Source organism: Jaculus jaculus (genome assembly GCF_020740685.1).
Source record: "Jaculus jaculus isolate mJacJac1 chromosome Y unlocalized genomic scaffold, mJacJac1.mat.Y.cur SUPER_Y_unloc_2, whole genome shotgun sequence".
NCBI lineage: Eukaryota > Metazoa > Chordata > Mammalia > Rodentia > Dipodidae > Jaculus > Jaculus jaculus.
This window is the reverse complement of record NW_025423387.1, coordinates 144,562-163,633: the sequence shown is the minus strand read 5'-3', so window position 1 is coordinate 163,633 and position 19,072 is coordinate 144,562. Positions and strand designations below refer to the sequence as shown.

General features: G+C 35.8%; 1 protein-coding gene across 2 annotated transcripts in view; it reads right to left on the bottom strand.

The window, feature by feature from the left end:
- LOC123457186 (histone demethylase UTY-like) overlaps window positions 1-19,072 on the bottom strand; it is a 220,854-nt gene that overhangs the window by 76,256 nt on the left and 125,526 nt on the right. For both annotated transcript variants that reach the window (XM_045141187.1, XM_045141188.1), the window contains exons 9-10: window positions 12,993-13,086; window positions 10,848-10,974 (exon numbers count right to left, since the gene is read on the bottom strand). In XM_045141187.1, the coding sequence (XP_044997122.1) occupies window positions 10,848-10,974; window positions 12,993-13,086 (221 nt within the window). The remainder of the gene's footprint in view (window positions 1-10,847; window positions 10,975-12,992; window positions 13,087-19,072) is intronic.

Below are 19,072 nucleotides of genomic sequence, written 5' to 3'. Positions count from 1 at the left end.
ATTATAAGCTTTGATTTGGAATTTGCACATATGAAAAAATAGACATGAGATACATAACAAGACAACTACACATAAACTTTAAGAAAAGCTAAACCAGTAAATGTATGAAAATATGATGAAGGCAAATGAAGAACGTGCATTTATATGACTGACAATGGCAGGGAGAAGAAAAATGTCAAGAAAAAGTTAATTTCAAAAGATCAGAAGGTAGACAGAATGTGCAAGTTCAAAGAAAATTCTAATTTTTATTTAAAACAAAAGTTCATATTATTACATGCTAGAAGAATATTTACTATATTAACAGAGTCATCCATTTTGTTTCTTGGGAAAACTGACTCAAGATAATAAAAGAAAGAAAAGGCAATACTTTTTAAAAAATATTTTATTTTTATTTATTTATTTGAGGGAGAGAGAGAGATACAGAAATAGGCAGGTAAGCAGAGAGAATGGGCATGCCAGGGCTTCCAGCCACTGCAAATGAACTCCAGACGCATGTGCCCCCTTGTGCATCTGGCTAACGTGGGTCCTGGGGAATCAAGCCTCAAACCAGGGTCCTTAGGCTTCACAGGCAAGTGCTTAACCACTAAACCACCTCTCCAGCCCAGAAAATTTAATTAACAGAAACCTATTTCAGAAATTATAGCACAGAAGCTGTTGCAGTCAGGTTCGCATTGCTGATAGCAATCACCCAACTAAGAGCAGGCTTTGATAAACAATGATCTAGTTTGGCTTACAGACTCACAGGGAAGCTCCATGATGGCAGGGAAAGCAATGGCATGAGCAAAGAGTGGAAATCATCCCCCGGTCAACATAAGGTGGACAATAGGAACAGGAGAGTGTGCAAAACACTGGCAAGGGGAAACTGGCTATAATACCCTTGAGCCCGCCCCCAACAATACACCACCTGCAGGAGGTTTTAATTTCCTACTGCCATCAGCTGGGGAACCTAGCATCCAGAATACCTAAGTTTATGCAGGACACCTGCATCAAACCACCACATTCTGCACCTGGACACCAGGAACTGAGAACCATACATGATGTAAAATGCAATGTATTCCTTCAACCTTAAAAATCTCCATAATTTTTATCAATTCCAATGATGTTCATCCATCCCCATCGTCCAAGATGTATTAACTGAGTCATAATACCTGCCCCTCCAAAAATACCCCAAAACCGATAATGGCACAGAATAAGCATTCACACTGCAAAAGATAGCACTTGGAATAGTAAAGAAATATTCAAGCAATACAAGATTTAAAATAATCAGGGCAAACATCAAACTCTGTAGCTTCAAGTCCAACAACTCTAGCCAGTGACAAGTCTCCAAGTCTAATAATTCTAACCAGCAACAAGTCTCTGGAGTTCAAATTCCACCTCTCCAGCTAAGATACTCACAGTCTTGGAAAACTTCATCAGGGTAGCAGCCATCTTGTGATATCAGCATTTCCACTGGGACTTCACTGTAATCCAAGGTTCATTTTCATGGCCCCATGGGGTATCCATGCAGACATCCAGCAAACCTACTTTACACTGCCCATGGCCATTTCCAAAACACAAGACTGTGTTGCAAACTCAATGACCCTTTCTTTCCTTCATTCTTATACTGCACAATAACAGGTAGAGTGCCAATTTGTTAATCCAGAGGGGAATAAAACAGGTTGAAGAATAGGACACTTCTTGAGCATTCATGCCCCTCCAAAAGAGTCTACATTCTTCCAGTTGCCCCAATGCAGGTAAACTGGCCCAATCTATCTCAAAGGCTCTAATCTCTCTATTGCAGCAAATGGGCAGCAGTTCACCCAAAGTTTTTTCTTCCTGTGCCATATCCCTCTGCTCACACCAGTCCATTTCTATGCAAAGCAGCCCTGCACAACTTCTCAGGACCCATGCATAAGAGCATGCTTCCCACACAAACTGCTAAGCCAGTCCAGGCAAAGCTCTTTCTCACCCTCATAAGCCAAACCTCACATTCCATAGTTCTTACTGCTTTCAGGCATAGTTCTTACTGCTTTCAGGCCTTTCAAGTCTGACCACAACAGTCCATCAAGCTGTACTTACAGCACTGCAAGGTGTCTATTAGGCCAAGGTTTCAAATCCTTCCACAGTCCTCTTGAAAATCAGCTCCAAAAGGCCAAAGCCACACAGTAAGGTGTCTAGCAGCAATCACACTCCTCGGTACCACTTTACCGTTGCAGTCAGGTTCACATTCCTGGTAGAAATCACCTTACCAAAAGCAGCTTTGGGGAAAAAAGGATTTAGTTTGGCTTACAGACTCAAGGGGAAGCTCCATGATGGCAGGGAAAAAAATGGCATGAGCAGAGGGTGGACATGACCCTCTGGCCCACATAAGGTGGACGATAGGTACAGGAGTGTGTGCCAAACACCGGCAAGGGGAAAGTGTCTATAACATCCATAAGCCGGTCCCAGCAATACATCACCTCCAGGAGGCTTTAATCTCCAATTGCCATCAGCTGGGGAACCTAGAATCCAGAACACCTAAGCTTATGGGTGACACCTGAGTCAAACCACCACAGAAGCTATTCATAAAAACAACCTGGTCAATATTGAGGCTCTACTCACTAGTGCAATAAACTCCCAACAAACTCTCAACTATGAAACTCTGATTAGTTTTGCATGCTCACCAACTATTGCCTCTGCATCAGCCTGCATCAGCTCCCAAAAATCACCAAAAGTACCAGTAAGCTTGTTCATACATACTTGTGTAGACTTGTTTATGTAGTAACACCTCAATCTTTCTGGTTTTCTATATAACTAAAAGGCCACCCCTGCCTATACCTATGTTCATGATTCCAATTCTATACCTATTTCCATAAATTACTCCCATGATTAGTAATGACCTCTATATATATATTTCCAAACACAGATGTTTGAAACTAATGATTAAACCTTTTGATGTTGTTATTCTATCACAGACTTATTTAAATTCCCCTGGGAGAATTGGATATAATACAATATGTACTCAATAAGCCTGGGATGTACTCTCAGACAGTAATTAACTATTCAAACCACTGGAAAAAATGTCATTTCTTTGGATTTATATCCCACATGTGTCAAATGAGAGGCAGAACAAAAATTTTCTCAACTCTAACACGATACAAGTAAAAGAGTCTGAATATGACCAATAGAATATAAGTAATTAACATAGCAGACTTCACTTTGATATAGAAATTTCAAACCATGAAAATCAGCTCAGTATTAAGCCAATATTAAAAAAGAGTTAGTACCATGGTTCAAATAACTGTTTTTTTAAAAAATAATAAAAGTCTACATTTTTCCAAGCACAACAATTCTTATAATAGAGTCCTGGGATTAAAGGGGTGCTCCACAATGCCCACTAAAAATATTAAAAATAATAATAATAACAAAAATCAATCCATGTTACAAATTAAGATAAATAAGAGTACTGTTATCCTTTTATAACTGAAACATGTATAATTACTGAACTTATAATCATAAAAGCATGTTTCATTATGCCTTATTACATAACTTATGATTAAATAATAATACCAAAACCTTTTATTCTAAAAAGATACCAACATTTCTGTAACATAATCTTCTTGGATCAAAAGAAATCATGGAAAGACTTCTTAATAGTCACTATACAGCCCTCTCTGGTAGTAACAACTTATGTGTGTGTGATACTTAAAATATATTTTGAAGGAGCTAGTGTTAGTATAACCAGAATTTCAGGTTCACTGCTCCTTGTGTTACACAAATACTAGGAGTTAGAAAGTGGGAAAAGAAGCTGAGTATGACATGGGTATGGCATGCACCCTTAAGTCCAGCACTCAATAAGGACATATTGGATTGCTATGACTTAGAGACCAGCTTGAAACCTCAGAGTATGTTCTAGGTAAAACTAGGTAGAAAACCTATTTTTTAAAAAAGTGGCAAAAGAATAGAGTTTAATTTCATTTTATGCCTGCAGTGAAAATACAAATTTGCCAGTTTATTTGCAGTACTACTTTTTACTTTTTATACCATAATACCTTCAGATTAAAGACTAAATTAAAGGCAGAAAAGGTACATGCACAGATTTGGTTTGAGAATATTCTTTTCCTGGAAGGGTGTTCCTATTCATCACAATTCCTCCTTTGATGCTGAAGTTTCAGTCTTATTGTAACCTCAAACACAAACTTCCCAGAAAAATTGTACTGAACATTGAAAGGCCCTTATTGTACCATTAAAAGAGTTAATTGTCACAATGTTATATAACATAAAACTATATTCTTGGAACTTAGAAAGGATTAAAGGTCAGAATGGGATTTACAGAAACTCAGTAATATTGGTGTACAATTTCAAAAGCTGTGTCTCTCATGCTTTCTTAAAATAAATTTAAATTGAGAAAAGAGGTGGGAAGAGAGGGAGAGACAGAAAAGTATGGCAGCTTATACCAATAACCCAATATAAAGGAAAATAACCATCAAGTTTAAGGCCATCTTAACAGTACAGGTCAGCATAAACAATAGTGACAGGGCTTGTCAAAAATATATATATTTTAAGGAAAAAGATTAAGGTAATATTACTAGCCCTAAGCCTAAAATTTGCCATGATATTCCATTATATTCAGTAATACAGTCAAATTCAAAGCACTTTGCTGTGCAATAGGGATCCAATAAAAAAATTTTTTAAATAGACAAGAGCTGCATAAATGTCTTAGCAGTTAAGGCACTTGCCTATTCTGCCAAATGACCAAGGTTCAATTCCCAAGAACCCTCATAAGCCAGATGCACATGGTAACACATGCATCTAGAGATTAAAAATAAATAAATTATAAAATAATTAAATTAAATATAATTAAAATAATAAAATAAAATTAATAAATAAAGTCAGTTTGTACTCAAAAAGGCAATATTAAAGAAATATTCAAATAAGAAATACTCGAAAAAAATTAGGCAATGGATTCTTACCAAAAACCACTGAATATTTACAGACATAATTGTGAATGGTGAGAATACTCTCTCCACTAATCTTTCCACACACAAACTTACCAATGATAATAGGAGATGGACAGTTAGCACCTAAACAATCTGCCATTATGATCCATCTATAACTGGTACTTGAACAAATTCTTTCTCACTGCACAAGAACAAACACAACCCAACACTGTGATATCTAGTAGTCAGTTCCATCAGTCAAAATCTCCACAGGAATCCTCTAGACAACACAAGGAAGAAAAAGTTGAACATTGCACTAGGACACAAACTGAGTTTCAGCATTTATAGTCACTTCAGCAACCCAAACCATCACAAAAGTCCAAAAGAGAATTCCAGTGATCCAAGTGAGACCATCATAACTACCCTATACAGAAAACAGAACTGAACAAGACTTTTAAAACTGAAATCTAAATACAGCAAGTCCACATTACATGGAAAAAATGAAAGAATAGAAAGAAACCACAAGCATCATAACAAGTACCCATATAACATAAACTGTGGTAAAAGTCCTAATAATTATATACCTCAAATATTGAAATACCATCACTGCAAACTGAAGTTACTATACCCAGCAAAAAGTTATTTCTTCAAAATGATAAAATAAAGTTAAAAATCCCTGACAAAAAGGCTAACAAAATTTATAAGCACTAAAGGACACTGGATAGAATACTTCACACTGAAAAAGATGAATCAATATATTCAGAATGCAACATGGGTCTGGAGAGATGGCTAACCAGTTAAGGATTTGCCTGTGAAGGCTAAGGACCCAGGTCCAATTCCTCAGTACACATATAAACCCAGACGTACAATGTAGCACATATGTCTAGAGTTTGTTTCCAGTGGTGAGATGCCATGGTATGCCCTTTTTCTCCCTCTCTTTCTTTCTTTCTCTCTCTAGTAAGCCAAATAAAATATATAAAATAAAATATAAAAACACAGAACAGAAAATAAAAAAGTATAAAATAGATATAATTATGTTAAGCAAATGAAAATGAAGAAAACATGAAACTTCTCACAGTAATCAACATGATGGGGACTCAGAGAAACTTTTCAATTATTTTAGGTTATTAATGGTCTCAACTTCCCAACTAAAGGACAGAATCATACATCATGGATAAGAAAACAATACCCATCCTTTTGCTGATATCAAAAAATTCATATCACCATGAAAGGCAGACAATGTTAGAGTGAAAAGATTCTTAAAAATTACTGAAAGTAAATGAGAATGGAAAAGTGAAGGAATGGCTATCATAACATCTTACAAATTACACTGCAAGCCCACATTAATCAGAAGGGATGAAGAAGGTTCGTTTGCATGGTTTGGAGGCCCTCGTGTGCCCATCAATTCTCTTTCAATTTGCCTTTTTCTGTCTTTCTCTCTCAATTAAATAAATAAATAAAATACTTTCAAAAAGAAGGCAAGTTGCTACTTTCAGGTAAAATGTTGGCATACCAGCCACACCAAAGCAGCCTAAGGATAGAAATAAACAGAAACACCAAAAACTACACTCTTCTATGGAAAAGTAAAGGTATTAATTACTATCAACCATGGTAGAGAAGAGAGCAGACAGAAAGAAGGAAACTGGCCAGAATCTGGCATAGGCAAAAGCGGCCCCAATTCACAAGTCTGCCCAGTGGCACAGAGCTACAGGAGCAGAAGCAAAAATGAAAGGATTTTCTACTCACATCAACCTCTTAACAAACTTAAGAAACGTTAGGAAAACAGCAGGGGTGAGCTGCTGAACAGCTACTGAAGGAAAATACAAAAGTGACCAGCTGAGCAGAACCTTGCATTGCTGCCCATCCCCCAATTGATAGGCCCATGAATGTACAGATAACTCATTCATCCCTGGCCACTGGGCACAAAGAAAAATCAAGGTGAGCATTTATCACTGGTGCTTGGAGGCCATCCCAAAAGGAAAGGGCAAAGCCAAGCAAACAGGCCTGCACTGGAAGTGCTAATCTCTCTTTCCATCTTGGGAATGATTATGAGTACATTTGAGTGACATATTCTTAGTAGGTGTGGTGGTTTGATTCAGGTGTCCCCCATAAACTTAGGTGTTCTGAATACTAGGTTCCCAGCTGATGGATATTTGGGAATTAATGCCTCCTGGAGGGAGTGTGTTGTTGGGGGCGGGCTTATGGGCTTTATAGCCAGTTTCCCCATGCCAGTGTTTGGCACACCCTCCTGTTGCTGTGGTCCATCTTCTGTTGGCCAGGGGGTGATGTCCACCCTCTGCTCATACCATCGTTTTCCCCTGCCATCGTGGAGCTTCCCCTCGAGCCTGTAAGCCAAAATAAATCTCTTTTTCTCAAAAGCTACTCTTGGTTGGGTGATTTCTAACAGCAATGAGAACCGGACTGCAACAGTAGGCTTTACTCTTCTCAAATAAGCTGAAATTTGGTGATGACTACTGTTGCCTCTGATGTTTCCTGATTTGGGGGGGTCTCTGTCTTTTTGTCATTATCAGAGGCAGGAATTGACTGGCCCCAGGCTGACTTGGAAAACATTTCAGATTGGAAATCTCAACCTAATAGTTGACAGGATTAAGGGTTAGGAGAAACACACACCTTTGAGGGACTTTGGCTTTATTAGATTATCTGCTCAGTTTGATCCTTGTGCTTGTATAATACACTGTGCTGGTTTTGGTTGAATGTCTATATTGCTCTGTTGAAATTTAGTATTTGCCAGTAATGGTTCTACTCATTCTACTACAACACTTGACTAACAGGCAAAAATAAACATCTAGGGTAAATTCTGCAGTTTCTCTTGGAGTATAAAAGCTATACCTGGTACCTTAAACTACAATACAGACAATAAAGTTGGATTCACATGTCTAAGAACACTGCAGATTATTAGAAAATCAACATTAGTTAGGAAAGATAAGGCCATTTTATATTGATTAAAGGAACACTCCACCTGGAGGACATTACAATATTGAAGATATATGCACCTAACATGGGGGCTTAAAATTTCATTTAACAAACACTATTAGAACCAAGTTCACAGACAACACTAAACACAGTTGTAATGGGTGACTTCAATACCCCACTGTCATTACCTGACAGATCATCCTGGCAAAAAAAAAAAAAAAAAAAAGGAGATGCATCTGGATTAAATATGGTCTTCGAATGAACCTAACAGATATCTACAGAACATTTTACAAAATGTTGCAGAAGACACATTCTTTTTAGTATCACATGGAACATTCTATAAAATAGACCATATATTAGGACACAAAGCACACCTTAACAAATACAGAAAAATTGAAATAATTCATTGAACTCTACCTGATCACAATGCAATTGATGATAAATCAACAAGAAAAGCTACAGAGCACTAAACTAAATCCTGGAAATTAAACAACCTGAGACTACATAGTGAATTAAATTAAACATAGTGAAGGGGGAGGGAGGGAGGAAGGGAGAGAAGGGAAAAAAAGAAAAAGAAAATAAATCTCAACAATACACTACTAAGTGATATATATGTCAATAAGGAAATCAAACAATTCATATAGTCAAATGATAATGAGAACACAAAATACCAAAGCCTTTGGGACAGAATGATGGCAGTCCTAAGGGGGAAATTTATAGCTTTAGGTGCCCATTTTAAGAAATTAGAAAGATTACAAGTAAACAACCTAATGCTTCACCTTAAGGTCTTGGAAAAAGAAGAACAAGGAAAAGCAAAAATCAGTAGATGGGAAGAAATAATAAAGATTACAGCAGAAATTAATGAAATAGAAACAAAGAAAATAATACAAAGAATCAATAGACAAAAAAATGGTTCTTTTAAAGGGTAAACAAGATTAATCAACCCTTAGCAAATCTGAATGAAAGAGAGAAAAGACACAAATTAACAAGATTATAGATGAAAAAGATGCCATTACAACAGATATCAGAAAATTTAGAAAATCATAGAGACATAGTATAAGAATGTATGTTCCAGTAATTTTGAAAATCTGAAAGAAATGGATGATTTCCTTGATTTACATGACCTGCCTAAATTAAGTATCAAGATGAAATTAACTGCTTAAATAGCTCTATAATATGTATGGAGATTCAAGCAGGTATCAAAAATTCTCCCAACTACCCAGGCATGGTGGTACATGCCTTTAATCCCAGTACTTGGGAGGGAGAAATAAGAGGATAACCATGAGTTTGAGGCCAACCTGAGACTACATAGTGAATCCCAGATCAGTCCAGGCTAGAGTGAGACCCTACCTCGAAAAACACAAAATTCTCTCAACTAAACAAAGTCCAGGCCAAGATAGATTTGATGGTGAATTTTACCAGAGCTTCATGGAAGAATTAACACCAATGCTTCTCATACTTTTCAACAAATAGAAAAGTAAGTAATGCTAGCAAACTCCTTCTACAAAGCCAGCTGCACCCTGATACCAAAACCAGAGAAACATAGAAGGAAGGGGGAGGGAGGGAGGAAGGGAGAGAAGGGAAAAAAAGAAAAAGAAAATTACAGACCAATCTCCCTTGTGAAAAAATCTCAACAAAATACTGGCAAACAAAATATAAGAATATATCATGCTGGGTGTGGTGGCACACACCCTTAATCCCAGCTCTCAGGAGGCAGAGGTAGGAGGATTTCTGTGAGTTCGAGGCCACCCTGAGACACCATAGTGAATTCCAGGTCAGCCTGGGCTACAGTGAAACCCTACCTCAAAAAACTAAAATTAAAAAAAAAAAAAAAAAAAAAAAGAATATATCAGAAAGATTATTCACCCTGTCCTAGCAGGCTTTATTCCAGAGATACAGGGATTACTGAGCACATGCAAACCAATAAATATAACACATTATATAAATGGACTGAAGGACAAAAATCACATGATCATCTCATTAGATGAAGAAAAAGCATTTGATAAAATCCAACATCCCTTCATGATAAACATGCTACAGACTTGGAATAGAAGGAACTTATCTTAACATACTACAGAGCATTTATGACAAACCTACAACCAACATAATACTAAATGGAGAAGAACATGAAGCTTTTCCACAAAAAGCAGGATCAAGACAAGGGTGTCCACTGTCCCCACTTTAATATATACCAGAAGGCTTAGCCAGAGCAATAAGGCAAGGGACACACACACACACACACACAAGGGTTACAAGTTGAAAGGAAGAGATCAACTTATCATTATTTGCAGATGATATGATTTTATATATAAAGGACCCTAAAACTTCTACCAGCAAACTGTGAGAACTGATAAATACTTAAAACAAGCTAGCAGGCTACAAAATAAAAACACAGAAATCAGTCCTATATGCTAACAACAAACCCCCGAGGATGAAATCAGGGAGCCATTCCCATTCACAATTGCATCAACATAATAATAAATAAGAAGAACAATAATAAAGTACCTTGGAATAAACCTAACCAAGGAAATAAAGGATCTTTACAGTGAAAATCCTTAAAACAACCAAGAAAAATATTGCAGGAGACATTAGGAAATGGAAAGACAATCCATGTTCTTGAATTGGAAGAATCAATATTGTGAAAATGGCGATCTTATCAAAAGCAATCCATACATTTAATGCAATTCCCAACAATGTCACACATTTGCACAAGAGCACATGAGTCTGGAGTTCAATTTCAGTGGCTGAAGCCCCTGACATGCTAGTTCTTTCTCTCATTCTCAATCTCTCTCTCATTTAAAATTTTAAAAAAGTCAGTCTTTTTAGCTTGCTTCAAAATCATCATCAAAGACCATAATGAAAAAAATGAAATGAGCAAAGTAACATCATGATAAGACATACAAAAGTAATCATTTTTGTGATAAACCTCCACTATTATTAAAATTAAAATGCTAATGACATAGCTAGTATATGACATTTTACCACATTTTAGGCAATACAAGTATCTGGTCTTACCTCCCAAGGAAATACCATGATTGACCAGAATTAGGATCTTCCTCCAAAGACTTCTGAAGATACTGAATAGCATAGCTTTCTTTGGTAGATTTGTCTCCTGGCAGATCCATATTATGGTGCATCCAACCTATGAATTAAAAATTATGAGAATCGGGACCAGAAAGATGGTTCAGCAGCTAAAGGCACTCACTTCCAAAACCTGATGGCCCAGGTTTGATTATCATTACACATGTAAAAGCCAGGTGCACAAAGTGTTGCATGCTTGTGGAGTTCCTTTGTAATGCCAAGAGGCTCTAGTATGCCCATTCTCTTATTCATACATATTCTCCCTCCATCTGTCTCTGCCTCTCTCCCTCCCTCCCTCCCTCCCTCTCTCTCTCTCTCTCTCTCTCTCTCTCTACCTATCTATCTATCTGCTTGCAAATAAGTAATAAATAAAGTATTTCCTTAATTAGAGGTATTTGCCCATAATTCTTCAGTGACTATACTCTTTACTAGTGATACTTGCTCAGCCATTTGTTGCCGTTCTCTTCAAAATAGCTATGAATTAGAATCAGTCCAGTTGTGCATCAAATAATTAATGGATAATGAATAAATGGCATATATTTATCTATACATATGTATATATGTACAATGAAAATTGACTCAGCTATAAATAAAACTTAAATATGGAGACATATGGTAAGACTGGACTCAGAAGGACAAACAGTACATGTTCTCTTACACATGGATTGATTACAAAGATGATTACATGGATCATATATGGATTTTTATATACACTGGAATGAGAATCAAAGAGGTCAACAAGGTAAAAAGTGGTCATGAAGTATGAGGAAAAGTGGAGTAAGCCAAGAAGAAGCAAAAACAGAACAAAAGAGATACTAAAATTAGTGTATTGGAATACTAGGGCTCAATAGGATTAAGCACGGATGAAGATGGGAGGGAAAAAAGGAGGAGGTGGAGAAAATATTAACCAAACTTTAATCATATTAAAAACTATGTGAAAACCAAATCATTTGTTAGGTAATTTAAAAAATGTAACAACATAAAAAGCAGGATAGAGAGATGAGTGCAGTTAAATAAATACACTTGTATAAAAAGTGTGCTAATTCCAGGTTTAATTGTCCAGTACCCATGTAAATCAAGACTCAAAATGGTACACATGTCTGGCATTTATTTGCAGCATCAAGAGGCTCTAGCATGTAGCAAGTATGCATACACGCATGTAGACACACATATACCTGCAAGTGCATGCATATACCTATAAATTAAAATTGATACTGTAATATATATATAATATATATAATAATTGTACATATATTGTATATATAATATATATAATTGTACATATATTGTAAAATATATATTACAATATATGTATCTATTGTAATATAAAATACTATATTGTACATATATTATAATATATATATATATATATATATATACACACACACACATATATGTGTATATATGTATTACAATATATGTGCAATATAGTCATATAACACAGAGTTTTAATAGAAGCAACCTGAATGGGTGGATAATGCTGTTCCAAGAGGCCACAGGAAAATGCTATGCCTGTGGTAGAATTGTTGGACAAGGAGGCTCCTCTGAGGCTCACAAAACAAGGTTGCCCACTAGAAGTAGATGAAGATACTCTCTTTAATGTTATATACAAATAATAATTTTAAAGAATTAGTGGTTCTACCTGAGCGTGGTGGCATATGCCTTTAATGCCAGCACTCAGGATGCAGAGGAAGGTAGATCACTGTTAGTTCAAGGTCACCATGAGAATACAAAGTTAATATCAGATCAACTTGGGCCAGAATGAGACCCTACCATGGAACCCACAAACACACACACACAAAAAAGGAATTAGTGGTTCTAAGTGAAGTTAATTGTTCTAAGCATTACACTTAATATTTTAAAGAATATAAGTTTACTAGTTGTGGATAAAAAGAACAAGTGATGTACTTAGAAAACATTAAAAAGTATCCATGTGAAATTTAATCCTAAAGTAATACATGTCATTTTAAAAAACACATTTTTATAAATGGAAATGAATTTTTAAAAAGTATGGTTACCTCCTAAAATGGAAAAGTTCTTCAAATTAATGTAATACATAAAAAATAAGCTTCTAGGTACCTATCTGTTGCAATATAACTGCTTTTACTTGTGAAGTCACGTTTTCCTTCTTTAATATTTGTTCATAGGCTTCTTTTGCAGAATGATATTTTCTCTATGGAGCAGAGAAAAAGTAGCATAGTTACAGAATGACATATATTTCAGTGGAAATATATCATTGCATAGAATGGCCATGACATTTTAAACAGCAAAGAAACATACTATTAAAAGCAAGACATATTCATCCTTCAGTATCTATAAAAGTATTTCCAGATCATACAGGAAGATAGAAGTATGCAAACATTCAAGCTCTTTATATCAAATGGTATAATATTTGCATACAACCTACGAGTATTTTAACATGCACTTTGAATCATATTTAGATAATACCAAGTAAAATTGGATAATTAGCCTATAAATATTCACAATAGATTTATTTATTAAGTAATAAAATATTACTACCATTGCATGCTATAGGGCAAAAATGTCAAAATTGGAGTTCAAATTTCAATATTTGTGCTCTGGAAAGTATGTACTAGAAAATATTCATATTGAATATTTGAAATAAGATTTTAAGGTGACATTTTTCCAATTCACTTTATGCAACAATGCTTATAATCCTTAACGTCACACAAAAATGTCTAAGAAAACTTATTTGTCTATAGTTCTTTCAAAAACTAATAAGATTAACCTAATGGCTAAAATCTCTTATTGTGCTAATGAAAATGAAGAATACTCAGAAATAAAAGAAAAATTTTAACAAAAGTACAGCAATTAAATGTTTTTTGACATGTGTTTACACTATGTGTAGGTTTATGTGTATTATGTGATGTTTGTATGTGGCAGTGTATGCACAAAGAGGATTTCTGTTGCTCACCAATACTTCCAGAGAGTCTCAATCAGTAATAAGCTGCTGTTTACAGTAAATAAACCCCAGATATGTTGAAGTCTGCTAAAATTGTTAAATTTGTTAACATTTCCTTTTTCCATGAACAGGTTTTATAGATGTACATCACCATACACAGTATTTCCAATGAGGATTCCAGGAAACAAATCTTTCCAAGCCCTCTTGGGCCCTCATGCTTGCATGGCAAATTTTCAACACTTACCCAGACCCTAAAACTTATTTTTAAAATATTCTTAAAAAAAAAAAAAAGTCTCACAAAGGATGTGGCTCATAGTCTCAGTTCTCAATTTAGCTTAGAAATATTCTAAGACTAACAAAAGAAGCTGGAACTAAGTGTGTGGCTTGGCCTGTAAAAGCATATGCTGCCCAGTAAGGAGGACTAGTGAAGTGATATTTCCTGAGTTTCATCTCTCACATTAAAACTGAAATAACAACCACCACCACCAATAATAATGATGATGATGATGATGATGATGATGATGATGATAATAATAATAATAATAACAACTGGGCTGGGATAAGCAAGCCTATTACCATAGCACTGCAGGGAAGAGATGGGAGAAAAAAATGGGGCCTGCTTGCTTTCAATGAGTCTGGACAAAAATGGAAACTCTATCTCAGGACAAGAAGTGAAAGAAGTTATACAGTTATAGAAGTTCTCCTCTGGTGTGTGCATGTGCTGCATAGGGTACAGTCATCTATACACATCTATACACACTTCATAGAAACATACACATTCCACAAACATGCAAAACAAAGCCATAACAAACACAGGAATGAGCAAATCAACATTTTAAAATCAATAATATATAAACTAGAGGACAATATTAATAAGAAAAAGAAGTGGAAAATAATAAAAATTGTTCCTTTGTGCCATACTTATACAAAAGCAATCTAAGCAAAGACACAATCTTTATAACTACCATTACTTTCATATACACAATGATCCTTCTCAAATTCCTGCATGCACAGGCCACTCTAAAATGAGCAATAGAGGCAAAAGAAAAGGTCTGAAGTTATAAAAAAAATTTACATTAGTAAAATCAATAATGAAACAAGGGGCTAGGAATTGAACATGGCAGAATAATATAATCCAGGCATCTATAATCTTAGAACCCTAGGAACTGGAAGCAGAAATATCATTCTCCACTACACAGTGTCTGTGATGCTAGCATATATTAAAAAGAAAACTAAAAATAAAGTTTTAACAATAGTATTAAAAATAATGAGATCACTGGAGGATAAGCTGAAATATACATAAAAATATAAACCAATGTGTCAATATGTTATGCTTTAAATGTTCAAGCAGTTGTGTTATGGTGAAGTATGCCTTCATTTTCAACACAGGCAGGCTGAGATAGGAGGATCTTAGTGAGTTCAAGGCTAACCTGGGACAACAGAGTGAGTGTGAGGTCAGTATGGGTTGAATATGAACTTACCTTAAAGAAAAATATCAAACAAACTCTATGTATGTAGTTAAGATTCATAAAAGGACGGAAGTGATAGTTCAATGGTTAAAGGCTCTTTCTTGAAAAGCTGGCCAGTTCAGGATGTATTGCTAAGTGAGATGCACCATTGCTCATGCATCTGGAGTTTATGTGTAGTGACAAGAAGCCATGTTGCACCCATTCTCTTTTTCTCTCTCCTTCTCGCTGGCCCCTCCTCCCTCCCTTATCCTCTCTTACCTGTTTCTCAAATAAATACATGAAAATATTTAAAATACTAAATGTTCAACAAAATTCATAGAATATAGACATAGTAAAAAAAGTACAATAAAAATGTTAAAGTAATAGTAAAATATAAGCCCAAATAATTTTCACATATATAAATACAAGCAAAAGAGAACTGGTTTATTTAAAAACAAACCCTAGAATATACTTTTTAAAAATTTTGTTCCTTATTTTTTGTTTTTTAATGTAGAGTCTTGCTATAGCCCAGACTGACCTGGAATTCACTATATAGTCTCAGCCTGGTCTTGAACTCACAGTGATCCCCCTACCTTGCCCTCCCAAATGCTGAGATTAAAAGCATATGCCACCACACACAGCAAACATGTCATTTATAAATAACGGATTTTTACAATTAACAAGATATCTAGAAATACTACAGTGTCAAATAATAAATAAGGACTGTAGGGATAGCTTAGTGGCTAAGGTGCTTACCTGAAAAGCCAAAGGACCCAGGTTCAATTCACCAGTACCAACCTAAAGCCATGTGGTGTGTGTCTGGAGTTCATTTGCAGTAGCTATGGGCCCTGATGCACCCATATTCATTCTCATTCTCTTTCTCTCTCCCACTCCCCCTTTCTCTCTGCCTCTATCCCTCTTTCTCTGTCTCAAAAAGGTTAATAAATAACTTTTCAAAATAGTAAATAATGCAGATGGTACAGAAAACAGAAAAGAACCAAAATCATCAATAAGATATCTGACTGCCCACCATGAGACATGTCACCTCTACCACATCTGCTGGAAGCCAGGAAAAATTACAGCAGAAGCTTCAACACAAACACTGCTTATTGCTAGCCTGACCTTCCAGAGTAATGATAAAGACAGGATGATAAATCAAAACCTATCCAAGCAGAGGACTGGAGAGATGGCCCAACAGTGAAAGTCACTGGGTTACATGATAGCCCATCTTCAATTGTTCCTTACCACATAGAGCCAGATACACAAAGTAGCATGTATATCTGGAGTTTGGAGTTTGTTAATTAGCATACCCATATGCAGTGTCTGTCTCCTTCTTTTTCTCTGTCTCACTTCCACAACTAAATAAATAAATATTTTATTGGAAGAAAAAATGTCAAAGCAGAAATCCAGAGGCTACAGAGAACTCAACACTGTATCAGATTGTGAGCAAGCCCGCAATGGCTCACAGAACATGGTGGAAGAGAATGTAGAAAGATCATAAGAGCCATGGAGTGTGTAGGAGTTGACTTCTTCAATCCCACCAAGGCCTTCATGACCCAATAGTGAATACCATAACCCCACTGAGCAGGGTTCTCAGGATAATGGGAACAGGGGTAAAGAGATAAGAACAAAATTTAATGACTGGTATGAAGCTTTCTTCACTTCTGACATAAGCATTTAGTGACCCACAAATATTAGTATGCTAGGTCTTCAATGTTTCCATTCTGTTCTTTTCTGTTTAATAGCATATATTAATTATACAAAATTCTGGGTCTAATTATGAAATTTTCATACATGTATAGAACATACTTGTCTTGTTTATCCTCCATTATCCTCCCTGATTCTCTTCTCATTCTTGCTACATTCCAACTAGCTCCTCTTTTGCTTTCATCCATCTTTTATAAATCTAGATTGTGTCAAGGAAAGAGCACATGTTACTTGTCTTTAAGTCCTATCTATTTTGCTTAAATTAATGGCTTATTTTTCTGAAAATAACATCTTATTCCTTTTCTATGGATGAATGCTACTATTATGTATATACACCATGTTTTATTTATTGATCTATATTTTGGGGAAAAGGAGCCCAAGGTAGAGAGTATCACTCTACCCATGCTTCCCTGATATTTACTATCCAGTCTCAGGGTGGCTTCAAACTCATGGCAATCCTCTTACTTTTGCCCAGTCATGTAATTAACAGTGTGAGCCACCATGCCCAACTTCTACTCATATTTCGATGGGCACCTAGGGTGATTCCATAGTTTTATAATAAATATGAGTATGCTTGCAAAAAAATGTAATAAACATAATAAAATTAAAAGTAGTGCTTGGTAGAGTAATTTTAGAAAACATGGCGAAGTTGTGAATTTCTTTCCCTTCTGAAAGCTCTGTCATTCTGAACTACTACAAAATAAACTTCCCTTCTATAAGGAACTGTGTCCCAAGACATAGTTACAAGAAAACACTGGAGGCAAATAAATAACTGGGCTTGAAATTAAATATGATATATCCAAGCTGACCAGAAAAAATGAAGAACAGGGTTTAGGGGTCAAAAGAAACTGGACTGACCAACCTTCAGGAATCCCCTCTTTGAGAAACATAGTAAGGAACTGAACATAGTTTTAGTTTTATCCTTAATTCTGCTTTCCTTCTCACTTGCAAAACAACTTGGCAATTAGTAAGCTTATGTTTAGCTATTCTATTGGTGTTAGTAGTTGCTCTAACAGAACCTCTAGACAAGTTATCAATATGAAGAGATGAATGATCAGTTCCCTGACTGGAAAATAACTAATTTGGGTAGACACATAGAGATCTATGAATGGGCCTAAACTGTACTTCTCCATATCTCAGTCTAATCATTTAAAAATCAACTTATTTTCCTAACCAAAGAGTCTTATGAACCCTGTATTCTACCAGGAGAAACCCTTATAGTCACCTGATATTCCCAAGAATTCTAATGTTCATTGCTCTTCTCCTTTATAAGCTTGCTTTCCTTGTTTTTGTACTGAGACAATGCATACAGACTTTTGCTCAAAATGGCTTAAATGAGAACAGTTTGGCCTCCAGCCCTAAGTTGAACATATATAAGAGCCATGCAAAGGATCCACTGATCTCAAAGACATCAGACACAAAATGCACTACACATGATAGTGTGAACCAAAGTTTCCAGAAAAGCACTACATCTGCTGCATCTACTTCCAGAAACGCTAAATAGCCTAAGTGAACTTCTGTGATCACAGAGAAACAGAAAATTCCAAGATCAGAGGCAAATTAAACTGAGCTACAATTAGCCCCATAATAGCAACTTGTTGCCCACTTCTGTATGTGACCTAACATTCCAGTAACCATCAGTTCATCAGATGTATACCTTTTGAACGTACTAACAAACCACCAGCTTCTACAACCCCAAAGGCCATGATAGTTATCAAAGAGCACCTGAAGGCTACGGTACTAATTTTTACCCTGTGCAATATCAAGTCTACCTGATGGTCTGCCAATTTGAAAAGTGACTTGATTTATGACTTTTCATTGTCCTAACTATAAAAGCTTCATAAACTTGTTCATACATTGCAACATGGAATTAGAGTAACCTAAATCTGGGTAGCCTGACCATAGTCATAGAAAAAGTCAGGTACTTTTTTAGGTAGAGTGACCAGGGCTCCAAAAGTAAAAAGCATAAATATCCTTAAAGTCTGTTCTTCCAATATCCACTTTACTAGATAGCCAAAAGAAGGACATCTCCTCTTCTTATTTCTTTAGGAAAGTAGTTACCTACATCTGTTTTTCTAAAA